The sequence below is a fragment of the Ammospiza caudacuta genome, chromosome 5, assembly GCF_027887145.1.
Source record: "Ammospiza caudacuta isolate bAmmCau1 chromosome 5, bAmmCau1.pri, whole genome shotgun sequence".
Lineage (NCBI taxonomy): Eukaryota > Metazoa > Chordata > Aves > Passeriformes > Passerellidae > Ammospiza > Ammospiza caudacuta.
Window position 1 is genome coordinate 42,255,987 of NC_080597.1, and position 20,009 is coordinate 42,275,995.

The 20,009-nt window shown below is 37.6% G+C and overlaps 1 protein-coding gene across 1 annotated transcript in view; it reads right to left on the reverse strand.

Annotated features, from left to right (window-relative positions):
• TRHDE (thyrotropin releasing hormone degrading enzyme) overlaps positions 1-20,009 on the reverse strand; it is a 205,094-nt gene that overhangs the window by 97,219 nt on the left and 87,866 nt on the right. Inside the window, exon 6 of the mRNA XM_058805431.1 lies at positions 11,732-11,869. Coding sequence (XP_058661414.1) covers positions 11,732-11,869 — 138 coding nt within the window. The remainder of the gene's footprint in view (positions 1-11,731; positions 11,870-20,009) is intronic.

Sequence of the window (20,009 nt, forward strand, 5' to 3'; positions counted from 1 at the left end):
TCACTTGATTCAATGCAGGTATTTGTGGCACCTGTGACTATAATCACTTTAGCTGTTTAGACTTCCCTTAGAGTTGATGGGCTTTACGAGTCACCTCTGGATGCACTTTAGCTAATCTTAAAGTAAACCTCAGGTGGGGGGAATTGTACTCTAAAAGCACTCACCTCTTGTAATTCACTCCAAAAGCAGGCTTGAGTGACTAGCTCATATGTACACATCTGTGCTGCAGACATCTAAAGTGCAGTGAGATTCATTCAACTGCACTGTCCAAAAAGACCATACAGAGATTGATTCCATGTTCTGGGGGAACTCCTGAATTGTGGAGGTACAAAACCAGTGTGATCCTTTCATATATATAGTCAAATAACAATCATCTCTCACTTTATTCTACACACCATAAACTTTTACTTCAGAAGACTAGCAAGGGTAGGTATTCAACAGAAAGCCCTGGAGAGAGGGCAGAGTGCCTGCTAGCTGAAGGTAGATGCTCTATTCTGAACAGAAAGCAAAGAAGAGCACTTGAAATAAAGAACTGATGAAGCAGTTGCAGGGAAGGGAACAATAAAAAAATCAGCAAACCAGCACATAGGGTTATGCAGAAGGCAAGAGGCAGGGACAAGAGGCCAAACGTGAAGAGATACAAATAAGCTAGAAACTCCTTCAGCATTATTCTTTGAAGAAACAAAAATTATGTCATTATTCTAAAAAGTTCTCATGTGAGAAAAATGTCAGCAACACAAACCAGAAACCATGAACTACATCTGATTTTCTTTGTAAGTGCAAAATAATTGATTGTTCTGAAAATGCATTAGAGTGGGGGAAGGAAAAGAGCTCATAATAGGATGACCTGGAAAACACACAGCTCTTCCATCCTTCTTTCATTTTTTCATTTTTTCCTTCAATATCAACTTCTATTTCTTTTTAGTTGTGCTTTTGTGTGCTTCATTGTTTTTGTTTTAACCATAGGATTGAGATTCATCTAACGGAGTGCAAATACCTACATTGTAGCTAAGTGGTGCTTACTCAGTTGTACACAGCTGAGGCAGCTGCCCACACCTCCTTTAAAGGCAAAGGAGAGAGAAGCAGGAACTTAAGTTCATCCTGATTCATCCAAAGACATACATCTAAAATAGGACAGATGAATTTCACCCTGAAGATGCCTGTTAATCTTCACTGATGATACAGGGAGATGGGGGCTACTCAGTTGCAGGTGTCTACATGGTGACCATCTCAAGTGAGATGACATCAATCTCTCTGAAGATATTTTACCCTGTAAATTACAAAACATTAAAAATCATGAAAAGGTTAACAGTGGGAAAACACCTCATCGAGTTTGCGAGGGCCAATACAGCATCGTGCAGCCTTCCCTATCAATTATCTCATGTAACACCAAGTATCAATCATAGTAATTACACAGACCTCAATTTATCTCTTCTTCACTGAATGCCCACCTTGCCACCCTTCTTTAGGAATTGAAGCTGTTTGATTTAGTTCATAAAAATACTTTTGTGACAAAAAAACTAAAATCAGGAAGAATCCTGTTAGAAAACCATCCCCATGGCATCCAAGGTGCAAGCAGGGAGTGAGATGCTGAGGAGGGGAACACTGGACTACCAGAAAAATTACATGACTGAGGTTCTAAACCAGAAATTTAATACATCAATTTTCCACAAAATCTCTACCCATCCATTTTGCTTCCTCTTCTCATTAAATAAACATAACCAAAAACTAAATACAGGTGATTTATTAACTTTCTTCTACTGTGCAGTAGTCAATTCAAAATCAGTCTTGATTAATATGTAATAACACTACCTGTTTTTCAAATTCAGTGGGACACAAACAGAAGACCTACAATTATTTTTTTGTGCGCTGATAAACCTGCAATACAGGATTAAGGTTACCTTCCCTCTAGCTAAGAGAAATAACTATAAATAACTATAACTAATTCTCTATAACTATAGAGAATTACTCTATCTTCTGCCTCAATTACACTAAATTTTATTCATACTGTTAGAGCTACTGTTATCAATAGTAAGTTCTTATAATCAGCTTCCTTTTCACTGGAAGACTCAAGACTCAGACCACACACAGGCACACACAAAGGCATAATTCTTTCATAAAGACCTTCTGATTGAAGATGAGAATCAATATACAAAATTTCACGGCTAGTACTATATACCTGATATATACTAGTATTAGTGGTTTTTAATTAATCAGCCACAGTACACACACTTTAAATAGTTCTTTCCTTAAATGATTCACCCTGAGCTATAGGTGGTGTGACTTGTCAAAAACTTTTTTAAAATCCATTGTCTTCTTACTCTCCCCTCAAGAACTCCGGCTGGATAGTAAGAACAAATTCCCCTTTGCAGCAGTGATGACTAGTCGAGATCAACAGATTAATCCATGTCCTCACTTATCTTACCCTTTATACGCTATGGAGTCCCCATTTCATTGGAGAAGGAAGACAAACTCACCAGCCTACAGCTCCCAAGAAATCCTCTGGCATGGCAACTATTTGTTAGGATGGTCTACATCCCACTGCCAGAAGTTCTGCAGCTCCACATCTGGTTACCCTCAGAAGGTGCAAGTGGATGCCACTCAGATCTGCAGACTTTCTAACAACTAACAGTTCTTTTAGCTAGTGTTTCCCACACACCTACCTCAAACTGGTGGTTTCTGCAACCTGTTACGAAGAATAAACTGAGCATGGGAATTAACCTGTTCTTCAGCAGGAACGTCCAACACAAAAAATTCATTGCACTCCCCTGGTAGATCCTTAAAAATCTCAGTCCCCATTTTACACTTTGGCCATGATATGGTCCCTCACTACATAAGCCAGAGCTTATAAACAGCTTATAAACCTGCTGCATACAGTCAGTCAGGCCTACACTAGCTCACCAGAATCACCTCAGAACACAGAAAAACTTCCAAATTTTGGCTAATGTGTTTACAGATTGAAACATATCTTCTCTTCATGAAACACACAAAGAAGAATTTTCTTTTAGAACTGTGAATGTAACAGAAGCAGCATACAGGTTGTGGTTTTTTCTTTTAAATGTTGAACATATTTTTACAGTTCTCTGTCAAATAGAAGCCTAAGGATATCCACAATCAAATCAGCTTTTAAGTGAGTGAGTATCATTTCATTTCAGCTTAAATTTCTTAAATTCATACATTATTCTTTAGTTCTCAAAATCTGGGGTAATTCTGTGAGTCTAAGTTCATTTAAAATATTAGAAGAGCACGTTACCAAGCACTTATACAAAGAATGCATATTTGCACTTTAATTTTGCAATGTGAACACTAGCCAACAAGTAATATCCAAGTCACGTGTTTCAAAACAATCATTCTTTGTTGGTACTAAGCAACCACAGCTGGAAACCCCATGAAATTTAGCTTATTGGGAAAAAACACAGCATGAATTAAAGTAAAAGAATAATATACATCAAACACATAGCAAAAATGTGACATTTTAAAAAATACTTACTTTTTTAAAAAAAAAAAAAAAAACAAAATTAAATGTGCTGCATCTTGGAGATATCTAACAGAAAAGAATTATGTTTTGACTAAGTCACACCTGTGGAATTTGCTCAAAGAGCAGAGAGGTAGACAGAGGTACATGTATGTAAATGAATTATTTAAAAATTTGGTTAACTGATGTAAGTAGTGCAACGTGTTACACTAGATGCAGTGCACCGAATTTACTGAATTCTCCTGTATGAACTGAACACTGGGTCCACTTTCAAACATAGGTATTGCATTTCAGCTGCATTTCCTTAAGCAAACACATTCACTGTATGCTCTCCTTTTTTTTTATTTTCCCACAAAGGGAGAAGTTCAGCCATTCCTCAGCTCCCACTCAGAAGGTTATGCTGAAATGTATTTTACTTTCCTACCTTTATCACCTGAACAGTCTTTTATCTTATGTGGCCTTACTCTGACAATTATGGAACAAGAGTGTCCTATTCATGGCATCAGTTACAACATGATCCTGTTGCAGACTCCAGAGAGATCTTTGCTAAAGCACTTTTATCAAGCTGTAACAGCAGAGATAATTGCAAAGGCTTCTCTGGAATTCTTCAGCTGTCTCTATCAAAACTATCTCATCTCTGAGAACTGCGTAAGTACCCACTGAGAAATTCTTTTCAGGGAATTAATTAGATTGTATCATGAGTCACCAACACTAAATTCCTCTTTCATTTTCAGAAACTGAGCACTGTAATACAACAGCGTAGCTATCTTCTGTATTCTCCAATGGCACCTCCAAATATTACAAGAAAAAATGAAGCTTAATGCAAGTGAATTTGATACATGCAAATGCTTCCTTATTCCATTAGGGTAACAGAACATACTTGTTTAAATGAGTAAACATGTGCTTATATGATTCCCTCCCTGCGACAGAAATGTAAAATGTTTAACTTAATTCCAGAGGCTTTGTCTCTGGATAACCCACATAAAAGCCAAGGGAAGAAGTACAGAAGGAGATAGGTATATGCAGATCATGCAGCATACTGGTACCAAATGTCACAATATGAGACTATCCTGAGGGTCTCTGCCCAGGCAATCATTCAGTGATGCACTGAAGTACCTTAAGCATACAAGCAACCCAAACAAATTCCCCAGCCCCACACACATAAAGCTGAACATCTATGTACTTTGCTGATTGTGGCTCTCACTGGTTTCCCTGCACTTGGCAACACTTGTTAAACATTAAGGGACTATAAGGGACCAAACAAAACCATCCATACTTGATTTTAATGATACAGACTAGAAAAAAAAAATCAGTCATTTAATTAATCTTCTTTACTTTTTAAAGCAACAGAATTTCCAATTGATATTTGCTTATCAGGCAGTGCACACTCACAAATTAACATGTTGTTTATATTCAGCAATAAAACCAGGATATGTTTTAATAAAAAAAATTAACTTAAATGGCTTTTAAAACTTCATTAATAGCATGGGTAAACCACTATTTTTCAAATCAGCAAGTATACCCGCAAACCTGTAATGTTTCTTTTAAATCCTCAAAGATGCATAAAAGCACCTTACAGAATGAATTTTACAGAATGAAAGGCCATTTATCTGATGCCAAAACATCACTGAAAAAGCAACATTATATTCAAGGAGAGCTTTTCACTTGGAAATCATAATCATTTTCTATTCTGACAAACACAGCTGTTCTAGGGCTGGATAATACCAAAATGGTCAGACAGTAAGATGGCTTTGGCAAAATAACTGTCTTAGTCATAAATTCGACCACAAATTTTAGGAACATGACACAAAGAAGAAAATTCAGGGGTACATGACCACAACTAATCATATTCTTCGGCTGGATATTGTCACATCATTTTCCTTGAATAATAAAATATTATCCATTGCCCAGAGAAAATGCTATCGTGACTCAACTTACAACAGGAGTTTTACTTGGCCTCAGCACCAAAACCCCTCTTACATGTTCTGACACCAGTGACAAGGACAAAGGAACATTACACTTTTTTATTAACTGCCTTTATTAAAAATCTTCAAAAAAAATTACTATTGTTAGTTCACTAAATACCACATAAGAATCTCAATCCATTTGCCTAAGACTGATTTGCAACTATCTATAACTAAACCTGCCATTCTAATTTCCCTTTTTTGATACCTCCTTTACGCTCCATAAGTTATCCAGTCAAGATCAACATATCTTTATCATATCTTTAACCATATCTTAAACATATCTTTAAAAAGAACAGCAACAACAACAAAATAGTGTTCCAGAGGTTTTTCTAAAGAGTCCCTTTTTGAATAGAAATCTTACAGGATCATATTTTGATCAAAATATTGACCATATTCTTATGTCAAGTTGTTTGTTCCTTTTGTTCTATTACACAAACTCAAATTTATTTTCTATTTCTAATTCTTACAATTTCTTCCAAGTTACTTTAACACTTGTAACTTCCTCTTCTGTTTATTGATCTAAACCAGGACGTGTATCAGCAAAGTCAGCCCTTGTCTGTACACGGGCATATTTTTTGGACTCCTTCAGGGCAAAAAAAGAAAATACCTGTAACTTTCTGCTTTGCCCTTTGCTAAAAATGATCATTACAAAGCAGAAACAGAAAGGCAGAAAAGGCAAGTGCATGTCAAGTGCAAGTGCAACTACCTCCATGTACACCTGTCTTTATGAACACTATTTTAAGTCATGAAAATATCTGAGACACAGATGCACTATTTTGTTCCTTCTAATGGCTTTTGGGGAAGGAAGGATGGTAGGACATGGTGTCTAGACCTACTGTTGCCATTTCTGCTTTGATAATCTCCTCCAGCCCTTAGGAGCTGCCATTTGCCACAGCCTTTCCATGGGAAACAGGCAGAAGGCTTGGACCACAACAGGTTGTATCCTCCCGAAATCTCTGCCTTCATGGAGTGGTATAGTCTAATGAGCTCTTCTTTAAAATAAAATGCTTTTATTAACATTTGTGCTCCATCTTTATTATTTCCAGTCAAACCCATATGCAATTGTCCCTGGCATGTGGAATACATAACATTCCTGAATCACTGTCCATGTGTAGCTGCTTATATAGCACACACTGTAGTTTCCATGTTTCTTCTTCAGAAAATAGTAACTAGAATACACTAACCAGAGTAAAGGGTTAAAGACCATCTGCTCCTGTTTGAGTCAGGATGGTAGGAAGATGAGTTAAGATAAGTATTCCAAGTATCTTGAAGCACCTGCCTAGCTTTAAGCATTGGCAGCCACCAGCTAAACTGGGACAGCCTCCATACCTCAGGACAAGCACTCTCAGAGCTGCTCTGAACTTGAACCTGTTTGTTTCACTGACTCCATTTCAATGACTTTCATACAGGAAGCAGTAACAACCTACAGCCTTTTTATCTGAACAGAAAGACATTATTTTCATTACAAGACACCTCCTCTGTTACAATGCATTAGGAACAAATGGCTCCTGAAAGCACCTTCTGCAATCTGGGAACTGACCTGTTGCACTCACAAGTCATGGAAGAAAAATCAGCATCACACAAATGTGCACCCTCTGGACTTAATGGCATCCACAGACAACAGTACAGCTAAAATAGGGAAAACAAAAAGCTTTTCCTTTGTACCATGGCAAGTGAAGGGGTTCCAAAGCCATCTCTTTTGTATTGTAAGACTTTCAACTAGTCTGATATCACCTTATGCTACCAATTCAACTAAATAAAAAATAAAACCTATTGTACAATTTTTAGGGATTTATCTAGCATTTCTTTCATTGTTAATAAGCTACTCCCACTCTTTTGTCACATTCAGAGATGCACATCATCACAACTTCATTGCACTCATGAACTGGCTTTCTTATAAACTACTATTCCTGAATAGAATATGGGGTAGTGGTTTGGAGTTTTTGTTTTGGTTTGGTTTTATTTTGTTATTTCATTGTGATTGTGCTTCCCAGTGCCTGAGGAACAGAAGTAAAAAAATGAAGTTTTTAGAGAGCCTTTCCAGTGACTGTATTAGCCCTCCTGTTCTTCCACATTCTTGCAGAACACGCTACATTGTAAATTTTCAAAGAGAATTACACCCAAAAGGGTGAGCGAGCCACTGCTTTCAATTTCTTAAATTCTCCTTTGCCAGAACGCAGGGAAACTGTGCATTTTTCTTTGTGTAAAGTTTTAGTTGAACTGATCTCCTAATGCAGAATGTTGCTTTTGAGGGGAAGCAGTAAGCATGGTTTCCCTTTATTACTATCAGAAATAAATATTCCTTCCATCACCTGACACTGAAAGAAGAAAAAGAAAATTTTAAAGATGTGGAATAGAGTTAAAAACGAAAAGGAAGTTATACATACAAGGGTTTAGGAAATAATTAATTGTTTGCATTATAAAGTTGGGGTCAGTAACAGGTCTCGCTGCTGAGGTTAATTTAGCTTACATAGAAGGAAAAAATGAATATTCTTCCCTATTCCAGTCATCCTCTTCCTTGTTTTGATTATTGTTTGTCACTTCCCAAGGCATATTCTTTTGGGGGTACTTCTATAGCTACACTCCATCATAATGGTCTTGCCTGCACTGATTGCTGCCAGAATCTCCAACCAGCACACTTCAAAGCGTGCAGCAGGCTGACTGAACTGACTTCAGATATCTGGCTCCCTAGATGTCCTTTCATCCCTTCTCTTGTCTGGCTGCAGCTGCTCATCTAGGGCTATGACTCCTTTAGTTCTGTCTGAGATGGCTCTCCCTCAGGTTGCTCTGGCTCTGGCTGTTGCCTTTGAGATGCAGCTGCCTTGTTTCTCCATTTTATTAGAGTCGGTTTTTCCATGCTGATTGTTGCTCCTCATGTTATTCTTGCTGCACTCTCTCCTCTGATGCTGCAGCTCTCCAAGGCAATGATTCCTGCTGTCAGTTATTTCTGGTGTGGAAAGGCTGTCACGCTTTTTGCTTTATTTTAACAATTCTCAGTTCTACTCTTGTGTTCAACAGGCTATATTTTCTACTGCACTTGGGATATAACCACTTTTCCCGTCATCGTGGGAGGACACTATCTCACTTCCAGCTGCACTGGGAAGACATATGCACTCTCTGATGCAACTTGAGAGCCTTGAATCATCTACCAGTACTGTTTATTAATGAACTATCACGACTTCTCATTTTTTCTCTACTTATTTGTGGCCCTAGTGGAGGATGACATACTTCAATCTGAAGAATGACTAGCATGATGCTTTTCAAAGAGGCAAGCTTTACCCTCAACCATTTAAGTGGAAAAACATTGTGTGCTGCCAAGCTGTAGTGTCTGCTTCACTCTGCTTGTGGGATTACCTGAATGCCATGGGGTTTATGTCCTGGATTTCTTCACACATGCAATCACCAAGGATGAGAAAGTAGAAATGAAAAATATATTCAACTGTGAGGCAACTAAATAGCACATTTTCAATGGTCATTTCTGAAGTGTGTAGAAAAAGGCATGACTTTAGAATGACAGCTAAGTGTGTAGCAGAGATGGGTACTTTAATGGTGTCTGATTTATACCATATTGATGACAGTAAAGACAATGAAATAACAAGAACATTCTATGACTGTCATTTCACTGAACAAAACTCATATCAGAGAAATTTTCATCATTTCAATATCTTGTAGAAAATTGCGAAGAGAGAATAGAGATCACATGGGCAATCCAAGCACTCAGGGAGCACAAGATGGACATTTAAATAAAAAGTTAAAAGACCATGAAAAAAAATCTAAAATGCAGGGAATGGATGCTGCACATAGTGATAAACTCTTTAAAAATATTTTATTTAAGACAGTAGAAAAGTCCTCACCGATGGTCCCGACCCAAAGTTTAGTAGAGTCAAGAGAAAAAAATTCCTGACAGCCTAATGATTTACAGCAATTTAAAAAGTCACTCAATCAAAGACAACCAAAAAGTCATCCCAGAAACACCATTAATAATTTTCCTCCAGCAGGGTTCATTGTGTGTCAAGGGCTTTGTGGCACCTGAAAATATTTGAGCCCACACCTGACCAGGTGAGAGCCTTCAGTGTAATTTTACAGTTTGGATTTTACCGACACACTATTCACCACAGCATTTACACCAGTAGACACTAGAGAGCTAGAGGAATAGGCTCTATTCTGGGTATCTAATAAATAAACTTATTTCCACAGCTGATTTTCAGTGTAAGCAATGAATGCATGCATACAAGATTTTCTAGGAAAGAAACGATGTAAGATATGTTAAATTTGCTCTAATTTATCCTCAGAAGGAACAGTGTAAGGTTTTTCAAGGAAGGTACTGAAAAGAACAGCTACAAAATAAGTCAGGAAAGTTTCTTCCTATTAAACAATAGGCATGTATGCTGTTAATGAAACTTTTATGCTTCCTATTATATAATTAAGCTTGTATCTTAAACCAAAAGGATAAACAGCTACAGAGAATAGCAGACAGACAATTACCATACAGGAAAAAAAAAGACCTCGTAGGTGAAAGAGTGGTTATTTTAATCTCCCCACCTATGAAAGTGTGTAAGTAAATTCTGCTACTGCCATTTCCTAAGGTAGTTTGCTAGATTTGGTAACTGGGCTCAAAATTTACAGGATCATGCCCTGGTATGAACACATCCAATGTCACCTAAGGGGAACACCAGAGCAGCTAAGAGGAGAGATGCTGCTGTATCCACTGGGCATGGCCACTGTTACTTAAAAAGGAACATTTACACAGATAGATACAAGACAAATTTTGTACTGTAATCTCCACAAAAAACAGACTGATCCTATTAGCCTGCATAAAACAGCTTTCAGTATACAGATGTGTCCTATTGTCCTATTTGTCATTTCAATGTAAATGAAAATTACTCAATGGTTGCAGTGTTCATAAAATTGTCAGGTACTACAGTTAACTGTAAGATAGTGCTATTACTGTATAAATTAGCAAAAATAATTAGATTGAAATATGAAGATGCTCATGTAAGATAAGCCTCTGAACCTATCAAGGTCTAGCTATCACCAGAAAGCATATGATTGAAAGATTTAAACAATGGGAATATTCAGTATGCTAAAAGCTGCTGGCTGTTATAGCTTAATTGACCTAGAGCAATATTTTCCAACATACCTAAGGGATTTTTGACAATGTTACTTGGGCTCTTGAGCAACTGCAGCATTTTAAAATCTTGTCATAAGTAATTTGTGGTTTTATATTCCATCATAGGTACTTATTACATGGTCACATATACCCACACATACACACACACCGATTTGCCCATCCTTACAGACGTATGATCCTTTCATGGAAGAAGACCAAGGTGAAGTTATTGCAGTCTAGGAATAGTTTATGACTACAAGAGAGGATAACACTTCTTTTTCATCCCAGAATGAGCAGGTTCAGTCACCAAGTCAGTTCTATGCTGCTTTGCTACAGTCTCATGTTAGGCAGAAAATGATGCAAAAGAAAAGATAATTTGACACAAAGGTCACAGTCAAAAGACTCTTGCAACTGAATCATCATCAGAGAGCTCCTGCACAGAAAGGCTGCAGGCAGCAGCCACTGTGTCACACAGCAAGCACATATGGCCATGATACACAATTGTATATGTCATAGCCTGTAGCAGAGAATAAGCTATATGGTATGGTGGGAAACACCAGCTTTCAGGCCATGTGCTAACAGCAAGCCCAGTCATGTTATGGAGGAGGGAAAACCCTCTCACTCCTGCACAGAAGCTGCTGAATCCAGAAACTGGCCAGAAGACTTCCAAATCATTGAAATGCAATTCAAAATTGATTGAATTTAATATCTATTCTTTCACCAGACCAGAAGGCAGTTTCTCCACTCCCAGTGTTCAGCAATGACTTCAGAGTTTTCACTAGCTGACAGTAAAACTCTTATGCATAGAAAAAACTTTACATTTAGATTTAGCCCTTGGTAAGTTTTCTAGAGAGTTTCAATAGGACAAAAACTACATCCTTTTGCTTTTTAAAGCATCCAACACAATTCAGACCCAGTCAAAAAAAATACATAGTAATAAAAAGCCCTAAATCTTGTTAGTGAATTTTGACAGCCTCCCAAGTTTATTTATAACATTTACTAACACTTGATATGTTGAATGTAATTGGCTATAATCACTTTAGAACATTCCAAATGCATTCCACACAGATTAGTTTCCCATAAATAGTTTAACAATGGTATTTCTTTTACAGGTGGAACATGATCTTCTTATAGCTCCTGACTTATCTGTATCATATAGATAAGCTTAGTTAGTCTCACCTTTTTATAGGCAATCCAGTCAAACACCCTGTCGATGTCTGAGGCTTGCTGCACTTCCTGGGATACTGGATGTGAACTGGCCAACCCATCCAGCAACATCACTTCATGTAGGACATCTGTCAGAAATCTCTGCTTTTCCTGAAATACAGCATATGCAGTAGTATCACGGACAAATACATATTTACAGAAAATCAGAAATTATGCACAGTTACCAGAGGCAGTTGGCTACCATTACAGTTGACTAAAATCAGACCTTCTGCTTTGAATGTAAACCACCATGACCTCCCACAATCTTGAACAGGTATTTGGAATAGACTCAGACTTGAGATCCTTTGCTGCAGGGAAACTCGACTGAAATTAAAAGAGCATTAAATGAATCAAAATGCATCCATATGTGCAGACTGGAATTCTGATTATGATTATTCATACACACAAGGAGTGGGGAGAGAGGAAACTAGCAAAATCTTCAATCACAAAAATAGCTGTCCTCGAGCTCACTGCATATGCAGGTAAAAAATTTTTTGACAAAGATGGGTAAATACAATTACTACTTTTATTTAGTGAAGTTTAAGTTATTTGGCTCTTAGTGACAAGTTCACTTAGCAGATTAGTGTGGGACAGTACAATTAAGAGAGCTCACAGCAGTGTCACAGCAGATGCTTGCACTCTTTCATGACTCTGGTATAGAAATCCTTCCTCCTCAAGAGCTTGAGCCATCTACAGACTTTGTAATTTCCATCTGAAGAAAACCATTATCATGTCTCTTCACAAGTGGGAAAAGAGCTGCATGCAGTTTAAATGACATAGTCAAAGTCACAGCTACATCAGAGGCACGTACAACCCAAACAACATCCAACACAAGCACTTGTTTGATTACCTTCTATAAATATGGATAGTAGAGGTATTTCAAAACGGCTGCCTATTTACTCTGGCAGCAACACTAATGAAATGTTCATGTATACTCTATGCATTGTGCTGCAGTCATTTGTACAGTACAACTAGATGGGGCTTTTTCAGCTGAGAAATGACATGCCCTCCTCATATTGCATTCACATAGATGTCTTTTATCCAAAGCACTTTGTCAGGAAAGAAGAGCTTTATTTACTTGCTTTTTCAAGTCAAAAATAAATGCAAAGAATGAATTAAAAATTACATAAGGATTAAATAAGCTTTTTCACCTGAAATGGCACATCTCAAACTTTATTTAAATTATAACAATTCCTGAATCAATGTCAACCTACTGCCATGATATAAAGAAACTGGGGAATGCAGCATTTTTTTCAAAAGCCACCTTGATGTCATTAGGTAAAATACACACACAATTGCATAATAAATTCTATATTTAATTTCTTGGGTGGCAAGGTTTTGGTATCAATGTGTTACTTTAAATTATTTTTATAAGACAGCTGAAAAACTCTCCCAGTGTGGATCTATCTAGAAATAAACCTTTATGTTAAAATTCATTAGAGCACAAGAAATGTACCTTGAGCTGACTGCATATCCAGACAATTAAAAACACAGGGTGCAGGAAAGCCAATTACCTACACACTCTTAGCGTTCTCATCTGGCTGCATGAGGTAAGGTTTGTAAAACAAAAACTAATGTCTTTTTCATATCATTGTTAATTTTCTTAGGCATAAGCAGTTAGTAACTGTCCTTTTTTAATGGGAAAAAAAGTGTAGAGAAACAATTATAATGACAGTTCTACTCTGGAGGAAATTGCTGAGGTGTAAAAATTGTAGATATATTTGTTACACTTCACTCACATTCCTTATCAGTCAGTTACAAAGCCCCAGTTTCATCAAATGTATGATATGTAACAGATACAGGTGGAACACACCTGTCTCATAATTCAGGTTTGGGTCCCAAAAGACAAACAATTGTGTGAGTAGATTGTTACTGTTTGGAATTAACTCATTAAAAGGACCTTGGATAATCACAAATTAATACCTTAAATACAGAACCAGAATCAAGAAAATCAGCACATGACAAATAAAGCGAAGATGCAAGAAGAAAACTATGCATTTGAAAAGAACAGGATACATTTTGGTTTTCTCTTTGTTTCTTTGGTTATGTCCTGAAGGACTGAAAAGGAGAACTTCAGATTCATGACCATTCATTCAAGTTACGTAGCTGAAAAAACTTCCTTGAAATTTACGGCGGACTGTCACACTGCGATACAAATGGAATAGTTAGTATGCCTCCGAAAATGCAAACCTACAGGTTACTCAGAATTAAGAAGGCTTTTGACCTATAAAGCTAAATTTCTTGAACTAAAATGATTTCTGCAACATTCCCAGCCCTTCCCTTTAGAATAAAGCCCCTGAGAGGAGATTGGAGAAGCAGACTCAAATATAACTCCCAGGAGGCACAGACAGACTGCTGGTTGACAAGAGACCTACACCTTGAAGAGGTAACAAGCAGCAAACGTGCAGAAAGAAACTTAAACTGCCTTAATTATGTTGACAAAACACTACTTAAGCTCTTGAAGTCCTAATTAAGGGGAAAAGGTCAATATGCGTGACCAAACTGCTTATACAGATGGAAGAAGGGCTTCTATTCCCTAGTTATTTTACCCTGTGCATACAGTGGAATTGATCTGTTCTAACTGACACCTACAGGAGTAAAGAAACACTCATGACAGAAATGGTAAAGGAAATCAATCTTGGAATGTGTTTAATGAGACCAGCAAGCCAGAAACATGATAGGTGTCAGGTTTGCAACTACACATTGAAACAATGACAAAATGCTTTTAAAGATGACCCTTCCCTTAGGGAGTTCAACCGCCAGAAAAAAGGCGAAGACTGTGATCCAGCTGTGAGGAAAAGAGGGCTTCAGGTGAGTCCTGCAGCCTTGCTTGGGAAGTGTCAGTAGCCAGTGCAAGTGCCACGTGAACACAGGGCCAGGGCTCTGAGCAGGAAGGATATCACAGCAGCACAAGGTGAGTCTGAAATAAGGACAGAGCTGCTTCCACACAAATTTGTGGCTCACTTTAAAGATAAAGAGGAAGCTCCTCCACTCCCTGTCTTCCTACTGTGCACTTGGAATCCCAACTCTCCATCTCTTCTCCTCAGAGCTTTTCTTGAACTGTGTATAGTCATAGTCTGAGACACCAGACCTTTGTTGAAAATAAAACATATGACAATCATATCTGGTGGTTCTCTTTCTTATTCTTTAGAATGCTTCCAGGTGCAGGGACTGAAGTGCTGTTATCAGATGAACATGTCTTTAAAATATCTACATTTTCTGACTATTCCCAAACATCTGTGATCACTAGACTCAAGTATTTGTCTCTTCATAGGAATGATTTCTTTCAGTCTTCACCAGTAAGACCTTCTCTGCTTTGCACAAGATTTCCGTGAAAGACTTGTCCTTTTTCTGTGCTGTTCCCTCCCTAGCCAACACTCAAATTCACCTTGTTCTGAGATAGTGGCCACTCTTCATGTATAAATGTCCTGTACCTTCAAGAAGCATTTACCTTCAAGAAAAATGTATTGTGTATAACAGGGTAACAATGATGTAATGGAGAGAGGTTGCTGCTGGTGATTTTACAATATCATATTGAGGTATAATGTAAGAGCAAAAGCATGACAATAATGTAATACTTAAAGAAAGTCACGTAATTTTTAATTTCTAAAAAATAATATGAAATACTAAGGAAAAGAACTAAAATGCAAGAAAAAAAAAAGGAATTAAAGAAGCACCATAATGAAAACCCAAACTGATAATTAGTATGCAAAAGAGATCAAAGGCCTCAATATTAAAGACATTGCCTTTGTTCTGGGACAGCCATTTGAACACTTTATGGACTGCGAAATCTACATGAATAAAGCTTAACATTGGTGTGCAAATCTGAAAATGACCTTGCTGACAAATTTTCTGAAAATATCATCTGCACAAGAGCTTTAGTAGCCAACAAGAATACAAAGAAGATAAGTGATCTTTCATGCCTAAGAGAACAAGCATTTGCAAGACACAAATGGAAAGTGCGCCCTAGGGAAAAAGAAACAGGGGCAAATTTTTAAAGCAACCAAAGAACACCAGCATATACACTACCAGCAGTTGAGTTCTAACAAAATGTATTACAGGATGAAGCTTAAAAAAAACAGAGGAATATAATCTATGAGGAAATCTAAGGTTTGGTAAAATACATTAGGGCCAGATAAGATCCACTGAGAGCCGAAATCAAGTTCTTTCTGTCTACATGCTTACAAATCCTAAGTTGTCATAGCACAGGAAGTCTCCTGAGTACTTGCAAACAACAGCAATGTCTCCTTCTTGCTTGCCAATAGTAATCTTTTGTAAATACCTTGAGCAATTGAAAAACTGGGGTTTTTTTAAGTTTGCATCTCTGATGTGTGCCTCAATTATGTGTATAATTTACTGAAGGAGGAGTGGAACACATTCTATACTGATCACCTGTAAACATGTCACAGTTCCATATCTACCTTCATAACCCTCTTTTCTGCATTTCCTGTCGAAGATCTTGCAAAATTTATTGAGAAATTTTCACGCTGACGGACAAAAAGGCCTATTTCATTCTCCAAGATCATATTTTGCCACCATATATTAAGTAGCCTTCACTGAAATAGAGTCATTAAGCAAACAGATGAACAGAGTTTTCCTCATGCATTTGCCTTTAGAGCATTTTAAAATATTAGGCAACAAAGTATGAAGTTTATCCTCTAATTCAAACACCACAGAGGAAATTTGTAAAGGAAAATCACCTCAATTCAAGAAACAGTAAATAATACTTAAATGAAAAGTGGCTTTATGATGTAGTTGGCATACTAAGTCAACTTCCAGCAACTACTGTCAGAGGCTACCATTCATGAAAATACTTTTCAGGTATTGCACACCTAGACTGTGCTTCAATCTGAAAGTGATGATATTCAACAAGTTAAGTCCTGAAGGAAGCAAAGATGTTATGCAGACACACCAAAAATTACTTACCAGTTTGTGCTCCAACTAACTGCACAGTGCCACAACTTTAAAATAAAGAGGTAGCACATTCAGGATTGCTGAAAATTTGAGAATCGGTCTTTCAGTTAAGAATGCCCTCAAAAATACAACTGAACTTTTCTATTGAATTTCCCATATCAACCATACTTTCTGATGAAGTGCATATTCTTGTTTCAGCAGGGAAACCCTGTAATGAGTCCTTGCTTTGAGGCAAAAGTTGCTGCAAAGTTTCTCATCTTTACTGAAGATGAAGTGTCTACTGATTCAAAATTATGTGAAATTCAGACAGCTGAGTGAAGTTTTTTTCTGAAATGAAAGCTTCATCTAAACCCTGAACTCAGAAGGTTTGAACTCACATTACTCCAAAGCTCCCATCATAATGTCATTTAAACTGCTGTCTCAAGATGAGCAGAAAATGACACGAAGCTAGGAGAGGCTGACATTCTCCAAACCCCTACTTAATCTCCTGAATAAATGTTTCATCTAAATGTTGATCTTCACTTATGTCTGATCTCTAACTGTTAAGAGTTAACTACTTAAAGAATTACCTATATTAATCTACTTTGCCAGAGCATTAAAAAAATGCAAACCTGTCTTTAGGAAGTAAACATGGAAATGGAAATTCTTTTCTTAGTTATAAGCAAAATTTATTATAAGGATTTCTTACCTGGTATGCTTAAAAAGGCTAGTAATTAGGAATGAGACCATGCACCTTACCTTTACAATCTCTTTTTTTCCCGCCAAAGTCAATTATACATGAGATTCTAGTTAATTTTACACTGAAAGCTTCCCCCGTAGTCAAGTAAAAACAAAAAATCATACAAGGATTGACTTCACTGAGCAGTTACTGGAGGAAAAACACTCCATGTGGTATTAATTAAAGCCTTACTTTACACCAGTATGGGGAGCCTTTAACCAAAAAAAGAAAAGATGAAAGTAGTTTTAAAAAACGAGAGGCTGAATCCCTCTCCCTTAATGCTGAGCCAGCATGATATTTATGTTGGGTTAGAAGGATCAAGCAGGCTATAGCTCAGGTCTGAAATGCCAAAATAATAATGAAGTAAATCAAAAAGGTCCATATCTTAAGTCTACTTCAAAACTTGTAATGATTTTCTGGGTTTTCTATGAGTCCAACAATGGCTTAGAAATTTTTACTGATGGAGGCAAATGCATTAGGAAGCATGTGAGACAAAGCACTTTAAAGATATGCATGTGTCCAGTGGCTGAATTCACTCATTATTCCAACCAAGTCAATGAGAAAGATGGGCAACTAAGATCATTTATCTATTTCTTACTTGTTATGATACAGACACGTTGATACACAGCCTCATTATTACTTTTAGCTGTCTGTAGTAATAGCAGGATTGTCCAGACTGTGGAACCTAATAGTGTAAAGGAAGCACAGCTCACTTAAGGAAGGAGGAAAGATACCCTTCCATACAGGTAAAAAGTTTTCAATTTAATAAGAAAAACTAATTTAAAATTTCATTTTTAAGAAAAATTCTGGCAGATATGACCATCCTTAATTATAAAAGTAGTAAGCAAATAAGAAAGTAGAAAATCCTATCCCAAGGCATTAATGGATCAAGAAGACATAGGATCCAAAGCTATTGCTGGTATGCTACACCTTGACTCAGCCAGTGAAGTTGTCAGCAAAGCTAACTTTTATATAATAAAAAAAGGGAGAAGGCAGCTGGGCTCTCTGAAATGCTTTCTCAGCACCAAGCCAGGTACTGACTGCTAAAGTATTTGATGCTCATTTGATGGATGTATGGTCAAATTACATGCCAGTAATTCCTGCTGTCATAGTCCTCAAAATCTAACCCAGTACCAGAGACATTCAAGGACAAACATGATGGTTCCTTCCACCAGAAAATATGGAGGGAAAAGATCAGCCAATAAATTTCTGGATCTGCAAGCCTCAGCTGAATTCCTTCCTTCACAAAGCCACTTCAGGATATGAGAGAAACAAGGCAAGAGAAAGATGGAATATACAGCTGCAAACAGGCCTCTGAGAGGAGGAAGGAGAGCATGGTAGATGAGAAAAGACAGAGCGCTGAAGTGGAAATTACCATCATGGAGTTTTCCACTGTAATTTTCTCTGATTCTAAAACGAGCAAAGGCCCCTTCCACAGAAGTGAGATTACCTTGTATTGGTCATAAGATCTTACAGCTCAAGAACTCACATCCAGCTGTGGTTGCTTTTGGATAACATAGAGAAACAACCATAGGGGAAGCCTCTAAATCAGAAATCTTGCCTTTTTCTAAATCATGAAATAGCAACAGCCAGGGAATTCACATGCAGATGACTATTCTGAGCACACATGATCAAGCAAAATTTCCCGATCTCAGAGGAACACTTTGCAAACACAGCTTTCTTTTTAAATCATCCTGACAACATAGAAACAACTGTTTAAAGTTCTCAGACCTTTAAGAATGAAATCTAGCAGTAAGAATTTGAGGCATCTCAGAATCAGAATTTAAAAAAACTCTTAATTTGGGAGACAGGCAAGGCAAGAGGATGAAATGGGAAGAATGGTGAATTCCTTCCCATGGCAAATGTCTAATCACTGTATAGCAGAGAGAGCTTTCCTGCAAAATTAAACATAGCTTCATCTTCACAAGGTAAAAAGTAACATGCAGGGCCTTCTTTTTTTAGCTAAAGGAAGGAAATGAGAAATTCTAGCTTTAATCTGAAGCGACTTAGCTTTGGAAAAGGATATTAAGACACTGGGATAATAATTAAGAATCTCAGCACAGAAAGCTCATCTTTCCTGTTTTAAAACCAGCAAAATTTCATTCCCTTCCTTGGGAAAGTTCTGATGTATTTTACATTAATTGTAATGGATAATGGACACTTCCATCAGAATGCCTCTTCATTCTCTTTTTCACCCAAAATTTTAATCACAGAATAATCTGAGCTGAAAGGGACCCACAAGGATCACCGAGTCCAAGTCCTGGCTCTGGAGAGGAGTCACACCATGTGTCCAAGAGCACTGTCCAAACACTGCTTCAACTCAGATGGACTTGGTGCTGGGACCACTTCCCTGGGGAGCCTGTTCCAGTGCCCAGCCACCCTCTGGATGAAGAACCTTTTCCTAATAGCTAACTTCAACCTCCCCGGATATCTTCAGGCCATTCCCTCAGGTCATCAGGCATCACAGACCAGTGCCTGCCCTTCCTCTTCCCCTCATGAGGAAGTGGTAGATTGCTATGAGGTCCCCTCAGTCTGCTCTCCTCTGGGCTGAACAGACCAAGTGACCTCAGCTAGAGGATCCAGGACATAAGGACAGCAAGGGTTTAATAAGGACTAGAT